This window comes from Mobula birostris, chromosome 7 (genome assembly GCF_030028105.1).
Source record: "Mobula birostris isolate sMobBir1 chromosome 7, sMobBir1.hap1, whole genome shotgun sequence".
Classification (NCBI taxonomy): Eukaryota; Metazoa; Chordata; class Chondrichthyes; order Myliobatiformes; family Myliobatidae; genus Mobula; species Mobula birostris.
Window position 1 is genome coordinate 47,141,025 of NC_092376.1, and position 27,510 is coordinate 47,168,534.

At 37.7% G+C, this 27,510-nt stretch overlaps 1 protein-coding gene across 1 annotated transcript in view; it reads right to left on the minus strand.

Annotated features, from left to right (window-relative positions):
* ift88 (intraflagellar transport 88 homolog) overlaps nucleotides 1-27,510 on the minus strand; it is an 82,684-nt gene that overhangs the window by 51,561 nt on the left and 3,613 nt on the right. The window contains exons 4-12 of the mRNA XM_072263068.1: nucleotides 27,142-27,198; nucleotides 23,142-23,195; nucleotides 16,924-16,993; nucleotides 16,466-16,535; nucleotides 15,268-15,358; nucleotides 10,330-10,434; nucleotides 9,695-9,797; nucleotides 6,920-7,034; nucleotides 793-1,024 (exon numbers count right to left, since the gene is read on the minus strand). Of these exons, the coding sequence (XP_072119169.1) occupies nucleotides 793-1,024; nucleotides 6,920-7,034; nucleotides 9,695-9,797; nucleotides 10,330-10,434; nucleotides 15,268-15,358; nucleotides 16,466-16,535; nucleotides 16,924-16,993; nucleotides 23,142-23,195; nucleotides 27,142-27,198 (897 nt within the window). The remainder of the gene's footprint in view (nucleotides 1-792; nucleotides 1,025-6,919; nucleotides 7,035-9,694; nucleotides 9,798-10,329; nucleotides 10,435-15,267; nucleotides 15,359-16,465; nucleotides 16,536-16,923; nucleotides 16,994-23,141; nucleotides 23,196-27,141; nucleotides 27,199-27,510) is intronic.

A 27,510-nucleotide genomic window follows, 5' to 3' on the forward strand; every position in this document is an offset into this window, starting at 1 on the left:
GAATAGTGTTATTTACAAAATAACTGTGAATAAAAAGTAAGTGCTACAGCACACAAATATACAAGTACTCAGACAGTACGATATGGGTGCAATAGTGCTGTGATGTGAGGTTCAGCAGGGTCACAGCCTCAGGGAAGAAGCTTTCCTGTGTCTGCCGGTGTGGGAGCAGAGGCTCCTGTACCGCCTACCGGATGGGAGGAGAGTAAAAAGTCCATGGTTAGGGTGAGATGCATCCTTGATAATGTTTTTCACTCTGCCCAGGCAGCGTTTATGGTAGATGTTCTCAATAGTGGGCAATTGGGTGCCAATAATCTGCTGGGCAGTTATATAACTATAAAACCCTAACTAAAGAGTAATTACTGGAGAATTTTAATTAAAAAGTGATTGAGTTATCCAGAGTAGACTGCGTACATGAATAAAATACAAATAAAAAATTTGTAAAGCCTATGTAATTTCTCTAAAGTGATATCAAAAATATTTTGACAAACACTAACTTTTGCTATTCCTTTTGAAAATGAAACAATAACATTTTATTCATTCTAATACACAGATTAGTAGCTTTACAGATATCAGCAAATATTAGTTATTGCTACCACAGCAATCTTACTTAAAAGTAGGGCCAAATATCCAATTTAGCCCACAAATCTTGAATGATAATCCATGTAAAGGCATTATTTCCATTTTCTACATTCATATTAGTTTTGATATTTTACAGTACAATTCTGCTCAGTTTATCCAGATAATCAGCACACATTCAAAACCTTATTACCACTTAATACTTAACTTACTTACATTTGGCGGAATGTATTTGTCATCTTCATCAATACCAAGTGGGACCATTATCAGCTTCTGGAATGCTTTCTTCATCTTTTCACGATCACCAATGGCAAAGTAGCACAGAATAAGGTTAAAGCTGGTTTTTAAATTTGGGCTTTCACTCATAATGTGTTCAAAGGACGTAATTGCATCAGAGTACTGTCCCATTTTGACAAAAACAACACCAATGTTCTGCATTATTTTAATCCTGTTCAAAAACATATTGTAATATGTAGAAACATATTAATTATGAATAAGTAACAATCAATATTAAATTACCATTCAGTATTGCATATTCTAACCTGCAAGAGCTTAAAAATGTTACTAAATAAAATGAAATCCTGTAATTAGCTAAAAGTTTGTACCTGACATTAAATTATATTTGTCGTTTGAACTAGCAATCAGGTAGCATAGCATTCAGGAAGCTCCCTTGACTTAATCACTGCTTTTAAGTTTTCAGCTGTTCATCATCACTAGATGAGAAGTTTTATTCAATTATTGGGAAGAATGAGGCAATCACCTATGGTCTCCTTCAGAGAAGTCTTTTCTTGGCACTGAAAGCATCCTTTTCCACACAATCAGCAGAACCAAATCTCCTGTTTGCATCTGGGGTATCATTTTAGACTCCTAGGAATGCTTTCCAGAAAATATTTGTAGGATAACCATCTACTTCCATTGTGTATTGCACAACTCTGCCTTCCCATGTGTTCTGCTAAAATCTTGTCTTTGCTTTCTGTAGATTTTAGTATTCTAATGTACTCCTGGCCAGTGTTCCACATTGTATACACCAAACTGAGTGAGCCCAAAGATTGCTGCTCCTGTCCTAGCACGAATCATTTACTCATCATTCTTGTATTCAGTGATTTAAACTGGTTCCTAGTTCAGCAAATTATAATTGTCATAAAACATAGGAGCAGAATTAGGCCATTCAGCCCATCAAGTCTGCTCCACCATTTAATCATGACTAGTTTATTTTCCCTCTCAACCCACTCCTGCCTTCTCCCTTTTATGCCCTTACTAAACTAGAACCTATCAAACTCTACTTTAAATATAACCAATGACTTGGTCTCCACAGCTGTCTGTGGCAATGAATTCCATCTGCTATTTTCAGCCCATTTTCCCAACTGGTCCAGATCACTTTGCACGCTTTGGTAGCCTTCCTCGCTGCCCTCCACACCCCAAGCTTGGTGTCATCTGCAAATTTGTTGATCCAGTCTACTGCATTATCATCTAAATCATTAATATAGATGATGAACAGTCACAGGCCTCCAATCAGAGAGACAACCATCTACTACCACTCTCCAACTTCTCACCCCAAGGCAACATTGAATCCAATTGACTACTTCATCTTGAATGTCACACCATTTAACCTTCTGCACCAGCCTGCCATGCAGGGCTTGGTCAAAGGCCTTGCTGAAGTCTACTTAGATAACATTCAATGCCTTCCCTTCATCAGTTATCTTGATAACCTCCTCATAGAACTCCATAAGATTTGTTAGACATGAGCTACCACACACAAAGCCATGTTCACTATCACTAATCAGGCTCTCTCTATCCAAATACTTATACATCCCAGTGCTTAGAATACCTTCCAGTAAGTTACCCATTACAGGTCACCAGTCTAGAATTTCCCAGCTTATTCTTAGAGCCTTTCTTGAACAACTGAACATCATTAGCTACCCTCCAGTCTTCCAGCACCTCACCCATGGCTAAGGGCAGTTTAAATACCTCTGCCAGGGTCCCTGTAATTTCTGCACTAGCTTTTCACAAGTTCCAAGGGAACACCTTGTAGGCATGGAGATTTATCTCCCCTAATTTGTCTCAAGACAACTTCCTCTTCTATAATCCAGAATTGGTCCATGACCACACTACTCTTTTTTTCTCAGTTCTATAGACTCTGTGCCCATCTCCTAAGTAAATACAGATGCAAAAAACTCTTAAAATATCTCCCATCCCTTTCAGCTTCATGCATAGATTACTACACAGATCTTTAAGAGCTACCCTTTTGCTATTAATATAGCTATACACTCAGTAGCCACTTTACTAGGTACTTCCTGTAGCTCATCCACTTCAAGGTTCGGCATGTTGTGCAATCAGAGATACACTTCTGCACCCATCCTGTTGTAACCCGTGGTTATTTGAGTTACTCTCACTGTCCTATCAGCTTGAACCAGTCAGGCCGTTCTCCTCTGACTAACAAGGTATTTTTGCCCACAGAACTGCTACTCATTGGATGTTTTTTGCTTTTCACACCACTCTCTGTAAACTCTAGAGACTGTTATATATAAATATCTCTGGAGATCAGCAGTTTCTGAGATACTCAAACTGCCCTGTCTGGCACCAACAATCACTCCACAGTTAAGTCACCTGGATCACATTTCTTCCCCACTCTGATGTTTGGTCTCAACAACTAATGAACTTAACCATGTCTGCATGCTTTTATGAGTTGCTGTTACATGATTCACTAAGTAGATATTTGCATTAACAAACTGGCGTACAGGTGTACCTACCAAAGTAGCCACTTAGTGTGGCCCTTGGGATTCTCTTTCACCTTGTCTGCCAAACCAACCTCGTGTCATTTTTGTCCTCTTGAGTTCTCTCTCAAGTGTTCTCTTTCTTTTCTTATATTCTTCAAGTGATCCTAACTGCCTATACCTGATATGCACTTCTTTTTCCTTTATTAGGGCCTCAATACATTTACCACCCAAACACTTAAGGCAACAGGAAAATAGGCTATCTCCTCCAAGCTCCCCTCCATGTACACACCATACTAATTTGGACATACAGTATACCACGTGGGCACGTGGCCAAGTGGTTAAGGCATTGGACTAACGACCTGAAGTTCGAGCCCCAGCCAAGGCAATGTGTGCTGTGTCCTTGAACAAGGCACTTAATCACACATTGCTCTGCGACGACACTGGTGCCAAGCTGTATGGGTCCTAATGCCCTTCCCTTGGACAACATTGGTGTGGTGGAGAGGGGAGACCTGCAGCATGGGCAACTGCTGGTCTTCCATACAACTTTGCCCAGGCCTGCGCCCTGGAGAGTGAAGACTTTTCAGGCGCAGATCCATGGTCTTGCAAGACTAACGGATGCCTTTACTATACTTTACAGTATATCATAATTCAATCCTCAAAGCAGGGACATTTTCCTGAAATTCCCAATCTAACTGGATTTTTAATAGACGGACTACAACAGCACAAAATGCCAGTAGCTTCTCAAGGAAAATTTAGCACTGCAATAGAAGAAATAAAATAGCCCCTAAGCTCTTCAGTACTGTAGAATCTTTGTGTCTAATGCTGGCTCCAGAAAATCATGATTTTACTCACTCAAACAATGGGGTTCTTTGTGCTGGAATTCCTTCTTTGACGACTGCTCTCTCCAATGTTACTCCTCCTATCTAGCCTTCTCTCTCTCTCTCTCTCTCTCTCTCACACAAGAGTTCCTTAAAACCCACCTACATGAGCATGCTTGTCATCTGTACTCCACAATGTTATCAAATTTTGATTGATAACACTCCTTTGAAATATCTACTGCAATTTTAATAATGCAATAAAAGTGCTATTTATTTTAAGTTCTTCCATTCTGTAAAGAATATAAGAACAATAAGAAATAGGAGCAGGAGTAGGCCATCTGGCCCGTCAAGCCTGCTCTGCCATTCAATAAGATCATGGCTGATCTGACCACCTGCCAATATAACCATTCCATAGTCATCAATAAAAGCATTAGTATGTATTTTTGCAAAAAGTACTATCTGCAAATTTAATATTCTAAGACCTTTGAATACTAACTTCAAACAATTCCAACAGAAAAACTAGCATCCTAATTTTATAAACAGAGCCATACATTGACTCTGAAATTAACATAATAAATAAAGATCTCTTGTTCCATATAGGAGGGAGATTAAAAATCTGGCTGAGCGGTGCCACAACAACAGCCTCTCACTCAATGTCAGCAAAACCAAAGAGCTGATTACTGACTTCAGGAGGAAGAAACCAAAATGTTCACGAGCCTTAGGAGTCTGCAGAGATTCAGTATGACATGTAAAACTTTGACAAACTTCTATAGATGTGTAGTGGCGAGTATACTGACTGGCTGCATGATAGCCTGGTATGGAAACATGAATAGAAAATCCTACAAAAGGAAGTGGATTTGGCCCAGTACATCATAGCTAAAGCCCTCACCACCACTGAGCACACCTACATGAAACACTGTAGGAAAGCAGCATCCACCACCCAGGTCATGCTCTCTTCTTGCTGCTGCCATCAAGTAGAAGGTACAAGAGCCTCAGGACTCACACTGCCAGGTTCAAGAACAGTTACTACCCCTCAACCATCAGGCTCTTGAACAAAAAAGGATAATTTCACTCAACTTCACTTGCCCCATCACTGAACTGTTCCATCACATACTGAGCCCAGCACAAACTATTGCCCCATCATTGAAATGTTCCCACAACCAACAATCTCACTTTCAAGTACTCTTTATCTCATTATCTCATGGTCTCATTATTTATTGCTCTTTACTGTATTTATATTTGCATTTGCAGTTTGTTGTCTTCTGCACTCCTGGCTGATCTTTCATTGATCCTGTAATAGTTACCTCTTATAGATTTGCTGAGTATGCCCACAAGAAAATAAATCGCAGGGTTATATATGATAATAAAATTTATTTTGAACTTGAACTTTGAGATGACTGGTGGAAAGTATATTGACATATACTTTCACAGCCCTTGAAAGGAAAATCCTACAAAAAGTGGATGCAGCCCAGTTCATGGGTAAAAATCCACCCCACTGATGAGGATATCTACATGGAGCGCTGTTGCGAGAAGGCAGTATCCATCAGGGACCCACACTACCTAGGCCATGCACTCTTCTCGCTGTTGCCTTGAAGAAGTGGGTACGAGCCTCAGGATCCACACCACCAAGTTCAGGAATAGTCATTACCCCGCAACCATCGGGCTCTTGAACCAGACGGGATAATTTCACTCAGCTTCACTTGCCCCATCATTGAACTGTACCAGCACATACTGAGCCCAGCACAAACTATTGGCTCATTTTCAAGAACATTTCAGAACATTCATCTCATGTTCTCGATATTTATTGCTTATTTTTTATTATTATTACTATTTTTTAAATTTTGCATTTGCAGAGTTTGTTGTCTTTTGCATCTTGGTTGTTTGCCTGTCCTGTTGGGTGCAGTCTTTCAATAATTCTATTGTCTTTCTTGGATTTACATTGTATGCCTGCAAGAAAACGAATCTCAGGGTTGTAGATGGTGTCACACGTGTACTTTGATAATAAATTTACTTTGATCTTTGTTAAATTGAGTTCTACATTCAACTAAATAATTAAGTAAAGGCTTGCTATTTCGTTAATTGTAGCACTTATGTCTCTACTTCAGTTGTCAGCATATATAAAAACAAATTTCACTTCACTATAGGCATCTAAGTGCATTGGCTGAAAATGAGAGACAATAAAATAAATTGTTTTCCTGTACCAACCTTCGTTCCATGCTACCTAACTACATGATTTATACAAGTTGTAGGTCAGGATTCCCATTTTGTGAAAATTTGCATTCTCATAGCGCACTTGAAGTAGAAACATTTCCACTATTGCCTCATACAATTGCTCCTAAATTGATGATGAGCTAAGGAGGAGGCATTAGAAAGCAAATTAAACCTTGGTCAGAAGTGAGAAATAGAAAGGCAAAGTACTTCAGAAGAAAATTTCTGACTACTGGGAAGAATGAATTAGAATTGTTCAAGGAAGAGAAGCCAGTGAAGGTGAACATAACCTGGGGTGCTGTGAGAGCAGGTCTCAGGATAGCACAGATCTGGATATGTTTTGGGTGAGGTGCAAAGTAGAAGGTAGAAAAGGTAGGAAATTGACCAGTATAGTTAAGCCCAGAAACAAGGGTGTCAGCATCAAATACTTCACAGAGGGGTTATCAGCCAAAATTCTGACAGTGAACCACAAAGAGAAATCAAGTCAACATTTCTTGGTTCAGGAAAAATTGGACAAAGCAAATAGTTAATCTTTACATAGGGGCTGCCATGCAGTTAGGTAAAGAACTGCTTCAATATTTTAGTTTCACTCATACACACCTCATTTCCTTGTGGGAACTTGATATCTGATCCAGTGCCATTCGATAAAATTTTATTGCCTTAGGGTAATTCCTTTGTTTGAAGTAAATATTTGCCATATTTACCTTCAGCCGACCTATCAGAAAATTTTATAATTTAGAAGAGATATCAAAATTCCATTGGCACATACTAAAATGCTTAACCTTTTAAAGTTTTATAAAAGGACAAGTCAATTTCATTATTGTAGTTTTACTATGAAGGACAGCTCTTTTGAATTAATGCTTTCATCGATCTCCTTTAAATATATAAATTAATATTATACCTGTCATATCCTAGGAAGTGCTTCATGATTCATATTCTTCATTTGAATTGTTTTCTGCATTTTTTAACAAGTTTAATTTTAAGGTGGCATATTCTTGGTTTTGATTCACTCATTACACAAAATCTACATTTGATTACTCAGATAGATAAGGATGACAACAGACTACAGAAGAGGTAAAAGTGCTCCTTAATTAAAAGGTACATCTCTATATGATGACGACTATGGATGCCTCAGGGATAATTATTTTTCCTGCTGACATCTTAAATCATTGGCTGGTGTATAATCCAGTTTAGCCCAAGCATGCAGTACATTTCAGCAGGAAATGTTGGTCTTAGGATTTTCCCAAACAATTTCAGGATCTACTCCTTCAAACCCACTAAGTAACTTGCTCCAATAGAAGTCATCTCTCTCTTCTGCAGAACTCCAAAGTATAGTTTGTTTAAAGCCCTGTATGGTGGTAACAAGATCTTCCTAGTTTTGTATTACATTTCGTTTGTAATAAAGATCAATGCTTTATTGACCGCACTAATGGTTTACTGAACCACTATGCTAACCCGTGCACTTTTTATCTGAGGTGACCAGACAGCAGCATTCATTGGTTTCACATAACTGAAATACATTTCAGTTTTCAATTCTTACCAGAGTGATAACTTCACATTTCCACATTACACTTCATACAGTCATACGACAGAGAAGCAGCTTGTTCAGCTCAACTTGTCTTTGCCAACCAAGGTACACATTTAAAGTAGTTCTTTTTGCCCATGCTTGGCCAAATCTCTCCAAACATTTCTTATCTATGTACCTGTCAAACTACTTTTCAAAGGTTGTTAATGTGCTGAGTCAATCACTTCCTCCAGCAGCTCATTCCATATACTCACCATCTTCTGGTTGAAAAAGTTGCCCCTCAGGTTCCTTTTAAATCTCCCATCTCTCAACTTAAAGCTATACTTTCTGGTTCTTAATTTCCTAACACTGAGAAAAACTGCACATTGTACCTCATAATTTGATGTATCTCCATAAATTCACTTGTCATTCTATGTTCCAATGAAAACACTCCCAATCTGATCTTCTTTCATTGACTCAACCCTCATGTCCTAGCAGTTTCCTCATAAATCTCCTCTACAATTCTTCCAGCTTTAATGGCCTCATGCCTATAACAAGGAGACCAAAACTGAACACAATATTCCAAATACTTGTACATTTGCAACATCCCAACTTATATAATCAATGCCCCTGATTAATGAAGGCCAAATGTGCCAAGATCCACCTTCACCCCTGTCTACCTGTGATGCCACTTTAAGGGAACAACATACTTGTAGTTCAATGTCCCTCTGTTCTGCAATACTTCCTAGGGCCCAACTGTTCACTGTAAAACTCCTACCCTCATTCGGCTTCCCAAAATACAAGACCACACACTTATCTGAATTAAACTAATTTGCCATTCCTCAACCCACTTAGCCTGCTGATCAAGAACCCACTGTAAATCCTTGTAACGACATTCACTGTCAACAACACCATCTACTTCAGTGTTATCTGCAAACTTCCTAACCATGTCATCATCCATGTACATTGTCATTCAAATCATTTATATAGTTAACAAGTAGCACAAATCCCTGGGAAACACTGCAAGTCACATGCTTCCAGTTGGGAAAAACAACCCTCCACCATCACCTTCTGCATCCTACCGTCAGGTCAATTGTCTATCCAATTAGCTAGCTCTCCCTAGATTATATGTGATCTACCTTTCCATAGCAGCTATCACATGGACAATTTCAAAGGCCTAAGTGAAGTCCATACCAATGTCTAGCACCCTGCCTTCATCCACCTTTCTTGGTTATTTCTTCAAAATTTGTGAGACATGATCGTCCATGCATAAAGCAGTGCTGACTAACTCTAATTAATCCCTATCTTTCCAAATGCTTACACCTTATCCCTCAGAAACCTTTTTTCCATCAAGTTTAGATTTGAAGTTTTTTTATGAATAAAATGCAACCAATGCATCCACCATCCTTTGGCCACTTTGTTTAGAAACTTAGGATGCAGGTTGTCAGGTATGGGGGACTAGTCACGTTTTATTCATAGTGGTAATTGCCATGGTGATGCAGCTGGCAGACTTGCTGCTTTAACCATTTACAATGCATTATTGTATTCTTATCATTTATGCTCTGCCTCTTCCTGTTATACACCTCTTCTCATTAACCATATTTCTGTATTGCACTATCACTGTTTTATTTTATAAGTTCTTACCCTAACTTGATACCTGCCTCTTGCTTCTCCTATCAATCCACCTACCAACCCACCAGAAAGCTTAGATGTACATAATCAGATTGTTTTGTTTCATATTGAGTTTCTCCAACTGTTATTGTGGTTTCCTATCATCACAACATTGACATTGATTGTCGATACAGCTTCTAATGTGTACATTTTATACAGACATGCAGTAAACTACATATAATTTTTTTAAATTATCTTACCTGCATTATTGAACATCTTGTTTTTTACAATCACCTGATAGGTATTTAAAGCTTCTGCATACATGTCATTGGCTGCATACTGGCTGGCTAAATTGAAAAGAACCTATGGAAAATATAGCCACAAGCACATATAATGGAAAAATTTAATACTTTACAAAAGTATTATAATTTCAAAAGTACTATTTTTGCCTTTTACTTTATTACAACTCTAATAGTATATTCCTAAACAACCAAATAAATGCATTTAACTCCTTTTGAAGACAGAATTATACAAGCATATAGCATGGAAACAGGACACTGATGCTCAACTCAGTGACACTAACCAGCGGATATATTATATGGAAAGGTCCATAGCCCTCTGTGCCTAATTAAGTGTTCATCTAAACACTTACTAAATGCTATTAACATCCTAGTTTCAACTCTATTCTAAGATAGTACATTCCAGGTATCTGGATGAAGTTACCGAGATATCAAGATCTTCAGTAGTTGAAAGTGCTCTTAAATGTTTAATTAAATGCATGTATTTACAAGGAAACCTTCATTCTGGTAAAAAGCGATGTGTATTAAAATTAGAGTTAGATTTTAATCTTGAAGTACACCTTAAGAAAACAGTAGTCGTTCAATATCCAACTCACCGAATAAGTAAGATCCAGATTGATGTGATCTGCTGATACTGTTTGCTCTCTCTGTCTCACCAGCATCCTTTCTTTCCTCCCTGCTTCTTTTGCTTTTTCTAAGGCCTGCATAAAAGAATCCAAACATGTAAAAGAACTGAAAATTTAACAGATTTTGTATGCGTTTAGATTTATTAGGTACTATAAAAATATGGACTTATTTGAATTTTTTTTAAATGAAGAAAAAATATTAAAGGGATAATCTGATCCAAGTTCTCATAATCCACTAGGTAGAGAGACACTGGCAAATACACAAGAATGAAATCCATTGCATCTTAGCGAGGGTGTGACTTATGGAAGAAACCAAAATGTCCTTTTCAGGGGTCGGGCAAACCATAGAAAAAACATATAATTAAGTGTAAATTTCAATGTCACAGAGGCAAAAGCATTGAAAGAATTTGTTCGAGAATAGAGACTTCTAGTAAATGGGAAAAATGTTCAAACATACTAATTATTACGCAAAGGAAAAGATCTACTGATCCATCTACTCCATTCTCTCAGTTGTGATACCTATCCATCTGAAACATTCACTCTCCACTCTCCCCAAATTCAGTTGGTGTCGAAAAAATTGCATACAATTGAAATCCTTCAACAGGGAGAAGTATATGTATTTTTAAATGAAGAAACCTCATGTCCTGAACAAAAATCAAAATTGTTCAGATTACTCAGACATTAATATTAAAAGATACGCAGCTCCTGCACAAGGTGAATATCATTGCCAAAGGCAAAAGAACAGCAGAGAAAGCTCCAGATGCTGGAAATATGATGAGTGGCCTTCAATGTGAAATGTTAATTCTTTCCACAAATACTGCCTGACTTGCTAAGTGTTTCCAGCATTCTGTTTTTATTCCACCTTAAGCGGAGTTTAGCATTCAGTACTCAGGCACAAACCAGAAACTTAATTCAAGGGATGGATCTAGAATTCACTGGCAACTCTCCCCCACCAACCCCCATTGAACTTCTAAACTAATTTTGACTTTACAAAATTTGTATGTGTGGTCCACCATCCTCCCCCACACAAACACATCGCTTTATTATCGATTGAACAGTATAAGATCATTTAACAGTCCACCCTTCCCTGTAGCATATAAAAACATGTTTGAACTTGGATAACTGAGCTGCTTTAAACTGGGAAATCATGTTTTGGCCCTCCAGTTATACCTTTCTAAAGCCTCAATGCTTTCACTGTTACCTACTATGTGGAAAACTGAATCTCAACAATGTTCAAAATGAGGTTTACTGAAGGCCTGTACAAGGATAGATTGCGAAACTCCTTCACAACAAAAATAAAACAGAACAAGAGAGTTTACAGATAAGAGAGCAGAGGGCAGGTTTGATTCCATTCAAAGCTCGGTAGCCAAGAAGAGTACAAGAGGCCACACTGTCGCATTCATCTCTTGAAGGAACTCATGTCCTAATCAGCTACATTAGTAGAGAACACAAAATTATTTAACAAGTTGTAAATAAGCATAAGGATTTTGTAAATGCTGCATTAGATAAGTGGGATTTACTTACGATGACACAGATGTAGGCCATTTGGTTCTTGCCAGTTCCCCACAATGCTCCCTGTTATTTCTCCCTGTTAACCTACAATTTATTCTTTTTCATATGCTCTTTAATTGTCTTTTATCACAATCCTACAACTAAGGCGCAATTAATAATAGCCAGTTAATTTACCAGCATGTTTGGAAAGAGAGAGGAAAATAGATCACCCAAGGGAAACCCAAATAGTCACAGTGAGAACATGGAAACTTTGCTGTGTTCGTGAAAATTTTCTGAAACAATATGAAAATAACCTCACTGGAAAGGAGCAACACTGGACTTTCTAATGGGAAACAATCAAGGCAAGTGACTGAAATGTCAGTAGGGGATCACTTTGGGACCAGTGACCATAATACTATTATTTTTAAGGTAGTTTGGAAAGGATAAAACTGGTCCACAGGATAAAGCCTAATTTTGATGGCATTAGACTTGAGCTTGCAAAGGTTGGTCAGAGGAGAGCATTTGCAGGTAAAAGCAAATTGGAGGCTTTTAAAAGTGAGACTGGGAGAATTCTGTACCATATTGCAATAAAAATACAAATGCCTGGGAAGGTGCTTGGGAAGCTGAAAACTTTGAAGGTAGATAAGTCATTTGCAGATGGACTACATCCCTGGGTCCTGAAAAAGGAAGCTAAAGAGATTGTGGAAGCATTAGTAATAATTTTTCAAGAGTAGTATATTCTGGAATGGTTCCAGAGGACTGAAAAAATAGAAAATGCCACTCTACTCTTTAAAAAGGGAGGGAGGCAAAAGACAGGCAATTATAGGCCAGCTAACCTGACTTCAGTGGTTGGTAAGATATTGGGGTCCATTTTTAAAGATGATGTTTCAGGATACATAGAGGTATATGATCAAATAGGTAGAAGTTAGTGTGGTTTCTGTAAGGAAAAAACCTTGCCTGACAAATCCATTGGAATTTTCTGAGGAAGTAACAGGTAGGATTGACAAAAGTGATTCTGTGGATATTGCTTACTTCGATTTTCAGAAGGCCTTTGACAGGGTGCCTCACATAAGGATGCTAAACAAGATAGAAGCCTGTGGTATTACAGGAAACATACTAGCATTGATAGAAAACTAGATGACTGACAGAAGGCAAAGAGTGGGAGTAAAGAGAGCCTTTATGGACGACTGCCAGTAACTAGTGGTGTTCTACAGGGGGTAAGTGATGGGTCTGCTACTTCTTAATGATCTGGATGTCAGAATTGATGGTTTTGTGGCCAAATTTATGGATGATACAAAGATACGTGAAGGGACAGGTAGAGTTGTAGAAGCCAAGTCTGCAGAAGAACTTGGACAGATTAGAGGAATAGGCAAAGAAGTGGCAAGTGGAATACAGCATTGGGAAGTGTATGATGATGCATTATGGTAGAAAATGCATGACCATACACTTCTAATTGGGGAGCAAATTCAGAAATCAGAGATGCAAAGTGACTTGGAAGTTATGGTACAGGATTCCCTCAAGGTTAACTTGCAGATGAAATCAGTAGTAAGGAAGGCAAATGTTAGCATTCATTTTGAGAGACTAGAATATAAAAAGAATAGGCTTAAAAGGCTTTGGTCAGACCATATTTCAAGTACTGTGACCAGTTTTGGATCCCATATCCAAAGAAGGATCTGCTGGCATTGAAGAAGGTCCAGCAGAGGTTTATGATCCATGGACTGAAAGGGTTAGCGTATGAGGAGCATTTAATGGCTCTGGGCATGTACTCATTGGACCTTATAAGAATGAGGAGGTGGGGAATCTCATCAAAACCTACCAGAAAATTTTAAATAGAGGGAGTCCAGGATCAGAGAGCACACTCTCAGAATATAAGGATGTCCCTTTAAAGCAGAGATGAGGAATTTCTTTAGCCAGTGGGTGGTGAATCTGTGAAATTATTGCCACAGATGGCCGTGGTGAACAAATCATTACATATAAAAGCAGTGGCCACTTTATTAGGTATTAGTTTACTAGGTTCCTGCTCGTTAATCAGGAAATAATTAATCAACCAATCATGTGGTAGCAACTCAATGCAAAAAAGTACACAGACATAGTCTAGAGGTTCATTTGTCATTCAGACCAAACATCAGAATGGGGAAGAAATGTGATCTCAGTGACTTTGAATGTGGAGTGATTGTTAGTGCCAGATGGAGTGGATTGAGTATCTCAGAAACTGCTACTCTCCTGGGATTTTCATGCACAACAGTCTAGATATTATAGAGAATAGTACAAAAAACATCCAGTGTGCAGATCTGTGGGTGAAAATGCCTTGTTAATGAGAGAGGTCAGAGGAGAAAGGGCAGGCTAGTTCAAGCACACAGGAAGATGGTAGTAATTCAAATGAGCAGAAGACCATCTCTGAACACTCAACACATCAAACCTTGAAGTGGAGGGGATACAGCAGCAGAAGACCACAAACATGCACTCGGTGGTCACTTTATTAGGCAAGGAGGTAACTAATAAAGTGGCTACTGAGTGTATTCAAAATGGAGGCTGGAAGGTTCTCAATTAGTAAGAGTGTCAAAGGCTATTGGGAGAAGTTTGGAGAATGATGTTGAGAGGGAAAATAAATTAGCCGCGATCAGATAGTGGCCCAGACCCGATAAACTGAATGGTCTAGTCCTGCGGTCTTATACAGGGATACTTAACAAAGAATAGTGAGGGCAAAATGAGGACACAGGATAAGCTTTGGTGGATAAAGTAAAGGAGAATATGAGATTCTACAGGTCTATAAAGAAAAAGGTGGTACCTTGGGATAGTCCTGATAAAGGGTCTTGACCCAAAACATCAACTATTTACTCTTTTCCATAAATGCTACCTGGCCTGCTGAGTTCTTCCACTATTTTAGTTCTTGGGATAAAACAGGGCCCTCTCAAGAATCTTGATTAGAATAAATTTTGACATTCTACATCCAAATGAACACACGAGGTCCTGGTTTGAAATGCTGTGTGAAAAGCATACTGTTTCTCATACAATATTTTATATATTGCATTAACCAATTCCACATCCAGAACTCATCCAGCAGAATTTGGACCAAGAATCTCTGAATAAAAGATATAAATACCTTCCCAATAAGAAAACAAATCTTTACTGTTAAATCATAACAAATCATATCTAGAACTATTGATCTATTTATTATTTAGATACCTCACAGTATGAAATACAGAATTTTGTCCCATCTTGTATTAGGGAAAAATTGTCAAATTACTTTTTGTTCATTGAAACTCAATTTTTGTCTCCCCTTATGTTTAAGAGGAATGATTGTTTTCCCCAATCAAAAGGTTTGATCAATGTGTAACATGAACTAATGATCAATTTGTCTTTTTCTCCCAATCAACATTGTTTATTGTAGAAAATTTTAACATGTAAGATTCTTACCAACTGTAGATCACCACGCCCATTAGCAATGCAACTTTCTTCTATCAGCTCATTCACTGTCCTTTCCAAATTCTTAACTTTTTCTTCTGGCCTAGAAAAAGATTATAGGGAAAACAAAGAATTAAATTTTTATGATAATATGTCCTGCTTTTATTGCTGTTTTGAGCAAGTAATCCAAAACTATATTGATATGTTTGACAGTTATAACATGTTTTTAAAACAGGTGTTCAGAAAAATCTTCAAGACCATGTGATTAAATAAAAGTAACCCAAGGGAAAGAAATATAACTGCAATTTTTAATTAATTTTACCCATTGCAAAATTGCAAACATTGAAAGCAAAAGGATGGGCATTTGGTCAAATGCACTAGCCTAATTTCTAGCAGCAAGTATATGTAGATACATATAAGCCTATGTTGCACTTATTCTTATAATATTAATAAATGGAAATAACTTTCTTTCTTAATATTAAATTCCTAGATTCCATTATTGGGATAGTCTATACGCATGTTATTTGGCAGAGCACAAAATACTATAGAGAATAAGTTAAAACAATCAAATAATACACATTCAACCAGATTAGTCTCTGGCACAGTTTTTTGTTTATAATTATTCTTTACAACTGAGGGAGGCATTAGGTTCTGGAATTGAAAGCTCATGCCTCTAAAACAGGATTCATCAGCAAAAATGCTACTAACCAAAAGAGTGTAAAAAAGTTTAATCAACTCAGCTTTGTCCTGTTTACTGCCTAGCCACTAAGAATTATACCAGCTGTATGCAGAGGAAATTCTGATGAGGAAGAAATGCTTTCCAATAAAGAAACATGCCCAAATTCCTCACAAACAGTAAAAAAAGCGGCAGCTATGATATCAGTCATCTGAGTCTCCAATTGATTTTCTTGGTGCACTTTATTCACATGATCATCATTAAGCCCAAGTAGTATGACGAAAATCTACCCAAAATGCTACATAAATTTTCTGTATTATTCAATGAATATTTATTAATCATTAGTGATTAATAACATTTAAAAACTAATCAATGATTTAATAACCAAGCATAAAATAAGTTGATTCACTAAGAAGATTCGATACAGGTAATAAATACTAGCCTTGATAATAAGGACCATACCTTGAAAATAGTAAATCAGTGAACTTTAAGTTGAGATACATATGGTGAAGCAGTTCTGCAATTTTAACTTACGTGTCCTCATTCTTTGTTTCAAGAGGAGTAGCAGGTCCCCTTGATTGTCCAAGAGGATCAAATGCAGAGCCTGAAGCAAATACAATATGAAACCTTGAAAAGAACTTACTGTTAAGATAGTAATACTTATCCTCGGCAAAACTAATTCCTCTTACATAACTTAAAACAAGCTAAAAATTAATACCATTTTTGTGCTGGATCCATTTATTCACATAAATGGATGGGAGATACAGTCACTATAAATTATCAAAAGGTAACTTAAGACCAACATTGCAAAGTTCCTATTCACTCAAACAGGGATTATCACATACCCCAATCACATGGAAGTGAACCTGCTAGAATTTGCTGAAGATTAATTGTAAACACAGTTAGTAGATTTAAGATTGTTTTAGCTGAAAGGACTAATAAATTGACTATCCCCTTATTCATAATTATTCTGAGGAACATCTTGAACAAACCTCTGTGGAGTGAAGAAGAATAGCCTGCTGCACGCACTGCTGTCATTGGTCTAGCAACAGAGAGTCCATCCTTAAAGAATAAATACACACAACAATCACTTTGACGGTGGACTTAAAACAAATGAAAAATAAATGATAAAATTACCTAGATTAAAATGTGTACTTATAAGCTTCATGGCATGAATGGAAAAAAGGTCATTAGTCAGAGTCCCATGCTGAGATAAACAACAGGATAGATGCACTAATTACAATTTGGGAGGAATGAAAGGAGGTAAGAGAAAAAAATAGGATGTATGGAATCAAACCACACACAGAAAAGCTAAGAGATAGCAGAGTCAAGGGATATATAGGGATGAGGGAGGAGTGAATTGACACACTTGAGGGATGAAAGACACAAAAAGAAAATTTCAAGTTGCCAAGCTGACTAGAGTAGAGGCCATACTGGATCTAGTACTATGCAACAAACGTAGTCAGGATCTCTTGGTGGGTGAGCAGCTCGGAGACAATGATAACTCCTTGACCTTTACCATAGACTTGGATGGAGATAGGAGCAAACAGTATGGGAGGGTATTTAATTGGGAGAGGGTGAATTATAATGATATTAGATAGGAACTTGGGAGTGCAAATTTGGTACAGGTGTACAGTACCCAAGGAAATGTACAATGGAACTGTGGAGGTTGTTCAGGAACTACTTGTATGACGTTCTGGATAGGTTTGTTACATTGAGACAGGAAAAGGATGGTAGGGTGAAAGAACCATGGTTAACAAGAGATGTGGAACATCTAGTCAAGAAGAAGAAAGGCGCTTACTTAGGATTTAGGAAGCAAGAATCAGACAGGGTTCTGGATGGTTATAAGGTAGCCAGGAAAGAGCTTAAGAAGGAGAGCTAGAAGGGGACACGCGAAGGCCTTGGTGAGTAGGATTAAGGAAACCCCCTAAGCATTCTACACTTACATGAAGAATATGAGGAAAACTAGAGTCAGGATAGGAATGATCAGGGATAAAAGAAGAAACGTGCCTGGAGACAGAGGAAGTAGGGGAGGTCTGTAATGAATACTTTGCTTCAGTATTCACCAGTGAGAACAAATCTTACAAATGTGAGTACAGTGTAGAAGGAGCTGATATGCTGGGACATGTCGACATTAAGAAAGAGGACGTGCTGTAAATTTTGAAAAATATTTGGATAGATAAGTCCCAGGAGCCAGACAGGATATACCCCAGATTACTACAGGAATCGTAGGGAGAGACTGCTACACCTTTGGTGGTGATCTTTGCATCTTCACTGGCCATACAAGTAGCACTAGAAGGTTGGAGGGCGATAAACACTATTCCTTTGTTCAAGAAAGGTAATCGGGATAATCCTGGGAATTACAGACCAGTGTGTATTACATCCTTGGGAGAGGTGCAAATTATTGGAGAGGATTCTTAGACACAGGATTTATGAGCATTTGGAGAAGCATAGCCTGATAGGGTTAGTCAGCTTAGCTTTGTGAGGGGCAGGTCATGCCTCACAAGCCTGATTGAATTGTTTGAGAAAGTAACAAAACAAAGGCAGAGCAGTAGATGTAGTGTGTATAGATTTTAGTAAAGACATTTGACGGGATTCTTAATAGTAGGCTCATACAGAAAGTCAGATGGTGATATTAGATGGAGTATATTTTACCTGGTAATCAGTGACCAGGGGTGCTTCACACGGATCTGTTCTGGGGCCCCCTGCTCTTTGTGATTTTTATAAATGAATTGGATGAGGAAGTGAAAGGGTGGGTTAGTAAATTTGTAGGTAAAATGAAGGTTGGTAGCATTGTGGATAGTATACAAGGTTGTTGTGGGTTACAACAGGACATTGATAGGATGTAGAACTGGGCAGAGAAGTGATAGGTGGAGCTCAATTCATAAAAATGAGAAGTCATACACTTTGGAAAGTTGAACTTGAAGGCAGAGTACAGGATTAATGGCAGAATTCTTAGCAGTGCGGAGGAACAGACGGATCTTGGTGTCCAAGTCAAAAGATCCTCGAGGTTGCCATGCAAATTGATGTGGTGTTTAAGAGTGTGTGTTGGCCTCCATTAGATGGGGGATTGAGCTCAAGAGCCACAAGCTAATGTTGCATGCTACATAATTCTGGTTAGACCACAAATGGAGTATTGTGTTCAGTTTTGATTACTTCTTAATAGAAAAGATGTGGAAACTTCAGAGAGGGTGCAGTAAAGAATTACCAGGATGCTGCCGGGATTAGACAGCCGCAAGTTTGAGTGAACTAGGGCATTTCACTTTGAGCAAAGGAGGATGAGAAGTGTAAATGATGGAAATCACTAGAATGTGAGGGCATAATTTTAAGGTGACCGGAGGAAAGTAAGGGAGGGATGTCAGAGAGTTTCTTTTAAACACAGAGAGCGGTGGGTGCACGGAAATTACAGCCAGAGTTGGGGGGTGGTGGAGTTTAAAAGCCTCATAGACACATGGATGTAATAAAAATGGACGGCTATGAATGAGGGAAGCAGAAGATTCATCTTGGAGTAGATTAAAAGGGTGGCATAACATTGTGGGTTGAAGGGACTGTACTATGCTGTACTGTTCTACGTTCTATTTACTATGTATTAGAAAGTTCATAAAGTGATCTGATAGAGTAAATAAGAAATTATTTCCAGTTTTAGCAACTGAAAGAATGGAATTAACACAAGGATTTTTTGGTGAATTTTTTGTGATCTGGAATCCAGGTCCTGAAGAGGGTGACAGAAACAGATGTAAAAACAACTTTCACAAGGGAATTGATTAAAAATGCTAATAAATTCGTAGTTCATTGGGAACTGCATAGATTGAGAATAATAGTTTCCGACATATATGTCCATCTTTCAAAGATACCCTCCTTCCATCCTATTTCTTACTGTGATTTTTAGAGTGACTGCTGCTACTGAGGGTACAGTTTCTTTAATATTATTACCCTAATTTTTATGTTGTCCAATGATAGAATCAAATAGAACCCTAAATTTTTCAAAAAAAATATTGTAAAGGGTAAGTGCTTTTGATATGACAGGTTCAGATGAAATGTCTTCAACCCAAAATGTTAACTTTCTCTTTTTGCAGATCCTATCTAACTTGCTGAGTTATTCCCACATTTACTATTTTTATTTCAAGCTCTTGAAATAAGCAGGCACTAGCCTTGAAAATTTCCTACTGGGTGCTAAGACTGGAAATATACAATATTGCTAATCTTTGATAAATCAATTTTAAACTTTTTTTTCCAGTGTTTTGCGATGGAATTCCTCAGCCACACAATGGTAAATTATCAACATTTGCAATATTTCGTATTGACAATCCCTTATCATAGTGCCATCTACTGGCACAACAGCCTTTAGAATTGTTTGACTCATTAACCATAATACAGAAGTGATCATTATCCAATGCATTACATACAGAAAGATGGATTCAAGGGAACCTAAAAGATCAAGGAATGGTTGAATAATTAAACAAAATAATGGAATGAAAGTTAAGGGAGCTGAATTACATGTGGGATCAGATTAGGTAAGGAAAGATGGGAAGAGAGCCTTGGAGAGGTGGTGAAAGGAGAAAGGGGAAGAAAGAAACAGTGGAAAGGCCAAGTTAGAAAGGGACGGTCAGGATGAGGTTAGAGCAGGGGAAGGTCAATAGGTAAAGGAGCAGAATGGAAAAAAGTTGACAGAGGCCAGTATATAAGCAGGGGAATGAGAGGATGGAAAGGACATGAAAAATGAAGTACAAGGGAGCAAAGACAGATGGAGTTGAGAATAGAACACTAGATGCAGAAAAGGGTGTTTCAAAACAAAGGATGAATACAAGAATAGAAAGGGACAGCAGAAAATGAAATAAAATGAACATGTTCCAGAAGGGAGGTAGAAAAATAGGGACAATAGTGCATGTTGTTTTGGCTTCTTCATCTTGGATTGCCGCAAAGATTAGTGCTGCGTCCACTATTATTCATCATGTAACCATCTGTATGAGAGTGTAGTTGGCACGATTAGTAAATCTGTAGAAGACATCAAAATTAGTACTATAGTGAATAGTGAAGAAGGTTATCTAAAATTACAACAGGGAAAGTGGGCCTAATTCAGGAATGCAGTGCCTTTTGCCAAGTAAACCAGGGCAGGCCTTACACAATTACTAGTGGGGCCATAATGGATTGAGTCCTGCAAAGCAGAGAGACCTAAGCAGAGACTGAATAGGCCGGGGCCATTTCTCCCTAGGGTGCAGGAAGATGAGAGGTGACCTTAGAGAAGTATATAACATTATGAGAGGCATAGATAACGTGAATAATCATAGTCTTTTTCTCAGTAGGTGAGTCCAAGATTAGAGGGCTTAGGTTTAAGTTGAGAGAAGAAAGATTTAAAGAAGACTTGAGAGGGCAACTTTTATAGAGTGTAGTGGGTCTGTGGAATGAACTGTCAGAAGTGGTACAGGAGGGTACAACTACAATATTTAAAAGACATTTAGATACATGGATAGGAAAGGTTTAGAGGGATATACCCTAAACATAGGCAAATTGGACCAGCTCAGGTATGCAACTTGGTCAGCATGGACAAGTTTGGCCAGAGGGCTGTTTCTGCACAGTATACAGTAACTCTATGACTCTATAAAAAGCAGGATGAAAGGTGGTAAGGATTCCCAGTTACAATGACATTATCTTGTCAGGCTTTCACTAGCACACACAGATCTTGTCAATCCATCAATTTTAAAAGTCACAAGGAACCACACTTTTGAGACATATCAAGTGATATTTCTTATTGCTTATGGTTTCATCAAACAAGTTATTATTGTTTCAAAGGACACCATAATCTCAGAAAAAAATGCCTGTATCAGTACAAGGGGAATCTTTGAATACGAATACACAGGTTTCTAATGTAGCACTGATTATTCTACAGTAAATAAAGTGGAGACACTGAAAGGTGGTGCAAAAAACATGGATTTGAATAATATCAGAACTGAGATATTATACCTGTTACTAAAGATTGAAAAAGTTGAACTGCATTCTCAAAAAAAAGACTAATAGATACCTGCAATAATGATTTTTTTTATGAACAGCCAAAAGATATTTCCACTTAAGAACAAAAGAGGAACAACTGAGAAGACTATGGACTCACTATATACCCAAAAGGTAATTCAAGTGAACTGACAAAAGTTCTGGATAAAGGTCACCGGCCAAAAACTTTATTTCTAAATTGATATCTTGCTTAGCCTGCTGAACTTCAGAACTGTTCCAGGGCATCAGTCATACTGTGCAAATTATTTGAATAACAAGGACATTGCAGTAAAGGTCGAGACAACATATCCTTCCTACTACTTTCACAGAAAATAATTTTTTGAAATAAAGATCCATAAAGAATCAAATAAAATTTGTTAAGTAAACAAGTTCTTTTTTTTCCAATTTAAATCCATAAATTGTTACTCAGTTAAATGATAGTTAAAAGGTTTAAAAAAGACAAACTATTTCCACGAAGCTTCAGCTAATTGGTGCAGCCACTTAACTGGACCAAAATATACTGACTCTGATATGTCTCAATTAATTGGAATCCACTGTATCATAAAACAGCACAGTAAAGTTAATCAGGAAGAATGATTATTATTGCTTAACATCTAAAAATTTGACAAACTGCTATAGATGTGTGGTGGAGAGCATATTGATTGGTTGCATCACAGCCTGGTATGGAAACACCAATAACCTTAAATGGAAAATCCTACAATAAGTAGTAGATATGGCCCAGTCCATCACAGGTAAAGTCCTCTCCACCACGGAGCATATCTACATAGAGCATTGTCACAGGAAGGCAATATCCATCATCAGGGACCCCCACCACCCAGGTCAAATCATGCTCTCTTCTCGCTGCTACAATCAGGAAGAAGCCTTGAGACTCACACCATCAGATTCAAGAACAGTTATTACTCCTCAACCATCAGGCTCTTGAACTAAAGAACTAAAGACTTCATTTGTCCCATTTCTGAAATATTCCCACAACATAAGGACTCACTTTCAAGGACTTCACCTCATGTTCTCAATATTTATTGCTTATTTATTATTATTATTTCTTTCATTTTTTATGCCCACAAGAAAATGAATCTCAGGGTTGTATATGGTGACACATATGTACTTTGTTTACAAATTTGCTTTGAACTTTGATTAAATCTGTTTCTGATCATCCAGAAATGTTATATCCAATATTGTACTAAATACCTGAATTCTATCTTACCGGAATAGCCCCAGTTGCTGGCCTTCCCATTGAAGAAACCAACGGCACTCTTGCCTACAATTTGAAAAATATTTGTTAAAATAAATGCATCAATACACAATATATCAATACAAGTACATATATGGATAAATTTGATTTATTTATATTGAGGCATTACATTATAAATCAGGAAAATTATATTCCAATGTTATCTTTCAAAAATCAGTTGACAATAGGAAGACAAAGAGCCATTTACTAGAAATGCTTGGTCAGGTTCTGCTGTAACTCCATTTAGAACCTTACATTGACACCTCCATAGTCAAACAATTATGAGATGGAATATAGGAAGGAGATAAGAGAGTTTAGCGAAATGGTGTTAAGACACAATCTTAACACAACCTTAAGGTCAGCAGAAAACAAGTGTTTATCATTGGCTTCAAGGAGTGGGCCAGAATACATGCCCCTGTATCAATGATGCTAGAGATGATCGAAAAATCAAGTTCAAATGTGTAAATATCACTAATAAATTGTCTCGGTCAAGCCATGTATGTGCTATGGCCATGAAAGCACACCAGCTTCTCTAATTCCTCAGAAGGCTAAGGAAATTCAGCATGTCCCAATGACGCTCAATGATTTACACAGATGCACCACAGAAAACATCCAAACCAGATGATTCACAGTTTAGTATGGCAATTGCTCTGCCCAAGACCAGAAGCTACTGCAAGGAGATGTGAACACAGCCCAGTCTGTCATGAAAACCAGCCTACCCTCCATTGACTCTACGTTTTGCATTGCTTTCTCTCTTCTCTGACTTTCATAGGCAGAAAATGCATCTTACTGATATCCACTCAACATTAGACTCCATGTGTCCAATTCCCTTCAGAAAGATAGATTTTCTATTTCAAAATGGAAACATTAATCCTGGTTTCAAAGATAGCTGTCAATTCCAAAGCTTACCAATTAAAGAGAAGTAAAACAGCAGTTAAGGGTACTGCTGGGGCATAGAAAATGTATTTTGGATGCCTCATTATTATAATAAGCACTTAGGTTCCTATAGCATAACCATCAATTACACACAACAGTTAACTTAGAGTAGGGATTCCCAAACTGGGGTTCACAGATCTATCAGTTAATGGTGGGGGTCTGTGGCATAAAGAAGGTTGGGAACCCCTGGTTTAGAGGAAGAACCATCCTTTCATTTTCAGGCATGAGGAAGAAAGAAAATATAGAAGGACGAGTAACAATATAGAAAGTGCCTCGACAGAGCAGGACGCATGGTTTACAAGTTATAGCGTGTACTCTCCTGAAGTGTAGCATGATGTTTGGAGAAGGATGATTAAGATAAAGGAAGAGTGTAGAAAACACAGTGGGAATTGGAAAAAAAAATACCACGGCTCTTAATTTACTTGGTTGAGGCTATTGAAGGTTCTGAACAATCTCTGCCTGGTTTCCATTTCTCGTTTTTTTCTTTTGTCACACAAACTCAAAAAACTTTGAATACTATGAATAAGCATTTAAGAAATGAAGTATATATCACATCCATTAACAATAATTGATCAGAATCAGATTTAATATCACTGACATATGTTGTGAAATTTGTTGTTTTGCAGCAGTAGTACATTGCAATTATATATTTTTAAAACCTATAAATTACAATAAGTATATCTATAAAATTTTAATTAAGTGATGTAAAAAGAGAGCAAAGAAGAATATGGTATGGTGTACATAGGTTCATTGTCCATTCAGAAATCTGATGACGAAGGAGAAGAAGTAGTTCCTAAAACTATGAGTGTATCTTCAGACTTCTATACTCCCCCTTTGATGGTAACAGTGAGAAGAGGACATGTCCTGGGTAATGGGAGTCCTTAATGATGGATGCCACCTTTTTGTGGCAACGTCTTTTAAAGATGTCTTCTATGCTGGGGAGGCTAGTACCCATGATGGAGCTGGCTGAGCTTGGAACTTTCTGCAGCTTTTTTCCACTCCTGTGCTGTGTCCCCTCCATACCAGACAGCAATACAACCAATTAGAATGCTCTCCATAGTTTATCTTTACAAAAGTGCCTAAGACTTTTGCACAGTACTATATTTCTTAACGTAGAGCTCTGCGGGAGGGGTGTGGGGCAGGACACAAAGAAGGAGTGCTGGGGACAGGGGATGGCACAGGTATAGACACACCTAGCCCTGAGTCATGGGGGAAGGTCATTTGATTCCAAACAACTGGTTGATTGATCGTTACAGAACATCACTCATGCTTCCTGCTCCCTCCCCCCTTTTCCCAACCATGATTTCCTTCTCCCTGCCCCCTTCCCACTCTCAGTCTATAATAGAGTCCCAAACTGGAATCAAGTTTATCATCACTCATATATATCATAAAATATGTTTTTTTTTTGCAGTAGGACAGTGCAAAACATAAAATTATTACAGTACTATGAAAGAAAAAATCTTAGGTACCCTAGCTATATATATGTGCCTAAGGCTTTTGCACAATACTGTACCAAGTCTCCTCAAACACTAATGAATTATAGCTACTATCATGCCTTTGCAATGGTATCTATACGAGGGGTGACTGATAAGTTTGTGGTCTAATGTAGAAAGAGTCAATTTTAGAAAACCTAGCACATTTACTTTTCGACATAGTCCCCTCCTACATTGTTGGGCCCAGCATTGATCTTCAGAGATATTGACACTCAGTAATTTAAAACTGCTCACTCTTTCCACTACTGATCCCTCGATAAGGACTGGTGTGTGTTCCCTCAACTGCCCCTTCCTGAAGTCCAGAGTCAATTCCTTGGTCTTAATTGCCATTGACTGAAAGGCTGTTGTTGTGACACCACTCAACTAGCTGATCTGTCTCACTCCTGTACACCTCTGCGTCACCATCTGAAATTCTGCCAAAAATAGTTGTATCATTGGCAAATTTATAGATGGCACTTGAGCTGCACCAGTGTTGGTTGTCAACGAGGAAGAGGTATTATTTCTGATCTGCACTGATAGTGGTCTCCCAATGAGTAAGTCAAAGATCCAGTTGCAGAGGGAGGTACAGAGGTCCAGGTTTTAGAGCATGTTGATTAGTACTGAGGGTATGATGGCGTGAATGCTGAGCTGTAATCAACAAACAGAAGCTTGAGGAATTGTTCAAGAAATCTGGAATCGCTATATGAACGCACTGACTGCGTTAAATGAAACTTCACATAATTCAAGGTCTCTTACGTTTTCTTAGGTCCCTACATTGAAGGCATATTTAACAATAAAATCCAAATCAAGATTTCATCCATCAACCTAATAACTTTTGCCCATGGTTTTAAGAGTTGAGAATACGGGATATTGTAAGCTGCCCTACCACCTATCCTTCCTATCAAAAGGGATTATTTTCTTAGACATTTACAGTACATAATACTACATGTAAGATATGTTGTTACTGTTTTCAAAAAAGAATTTTATTTCATTATTTTGTCCCATTTTAAAATAATTCAGTTTTCCATATTGAAAACTGTATTATTAATATACAATTTGAATCCAAGTAATCAGTATTTCAACCTGATTATCTGGTGTTATATCTTAGATCACTCTATTTTGAAGATCAAGTCCCAAACAGCATTCCTTAAGTGTTCCAAAGAATAAAATGGCAAGGACCACTCAGGGTAGGATTCAAGTTCACTCATACACTCAAGCCCTGATTCAGAAATGCTTCACAGAGAGATGTCAAGTACAGTCCAGCTTTGATTTAGAAGGCAAGTTACACTAGCACACTTTCAGATCCATCTGAGGTATTAGTAGAGATTTGCAAAGAAATTATTCATGCCCTTAGCTTAAATTTAGCACTTGGAGTGTGGCAAAGTTGAGTGATGATGGACAAAGAGAAAGGAGACAATGATTCTTAAGATGGTTTCTCTAAAAGTTTTGTTATAATATATAGATAAAAGCTGAAAGCAGTTTAAAGTAACAATAGCTGACCACTGATGAAATCATTTTCAATAATAACAAACTATTCCAGAGATTGTTTAACACGTTGCACCTACCCCCATATTCCCAAAGGAACGTGCACCTGCCGCAGTATTTGGTCCTTTTGCAGTCATCTAGAAAGCAATTTTTAAAACACATTTAGTAACCCTACATTGCAAAGGTGATTCAAAAGTTGCATATTGATGAATTCATTTAATTAAACTCTGAAGAATAAATAAATGCTAGTTAGCACCAAAGTGAACACAGAATACATCAAGTACAAGTTGTTTCAACAATATGAAAAGCATATAAGAATTACCAACACAAAATAAACACACTGCTCCTAAACAGATAGAGTTACCATTAACTTGTTATAAACATCTGTTGTCAATATAGCCAAACAAGAAACATTGAGTGAGACAAAATCTTTTCTTTCAACATTCCCA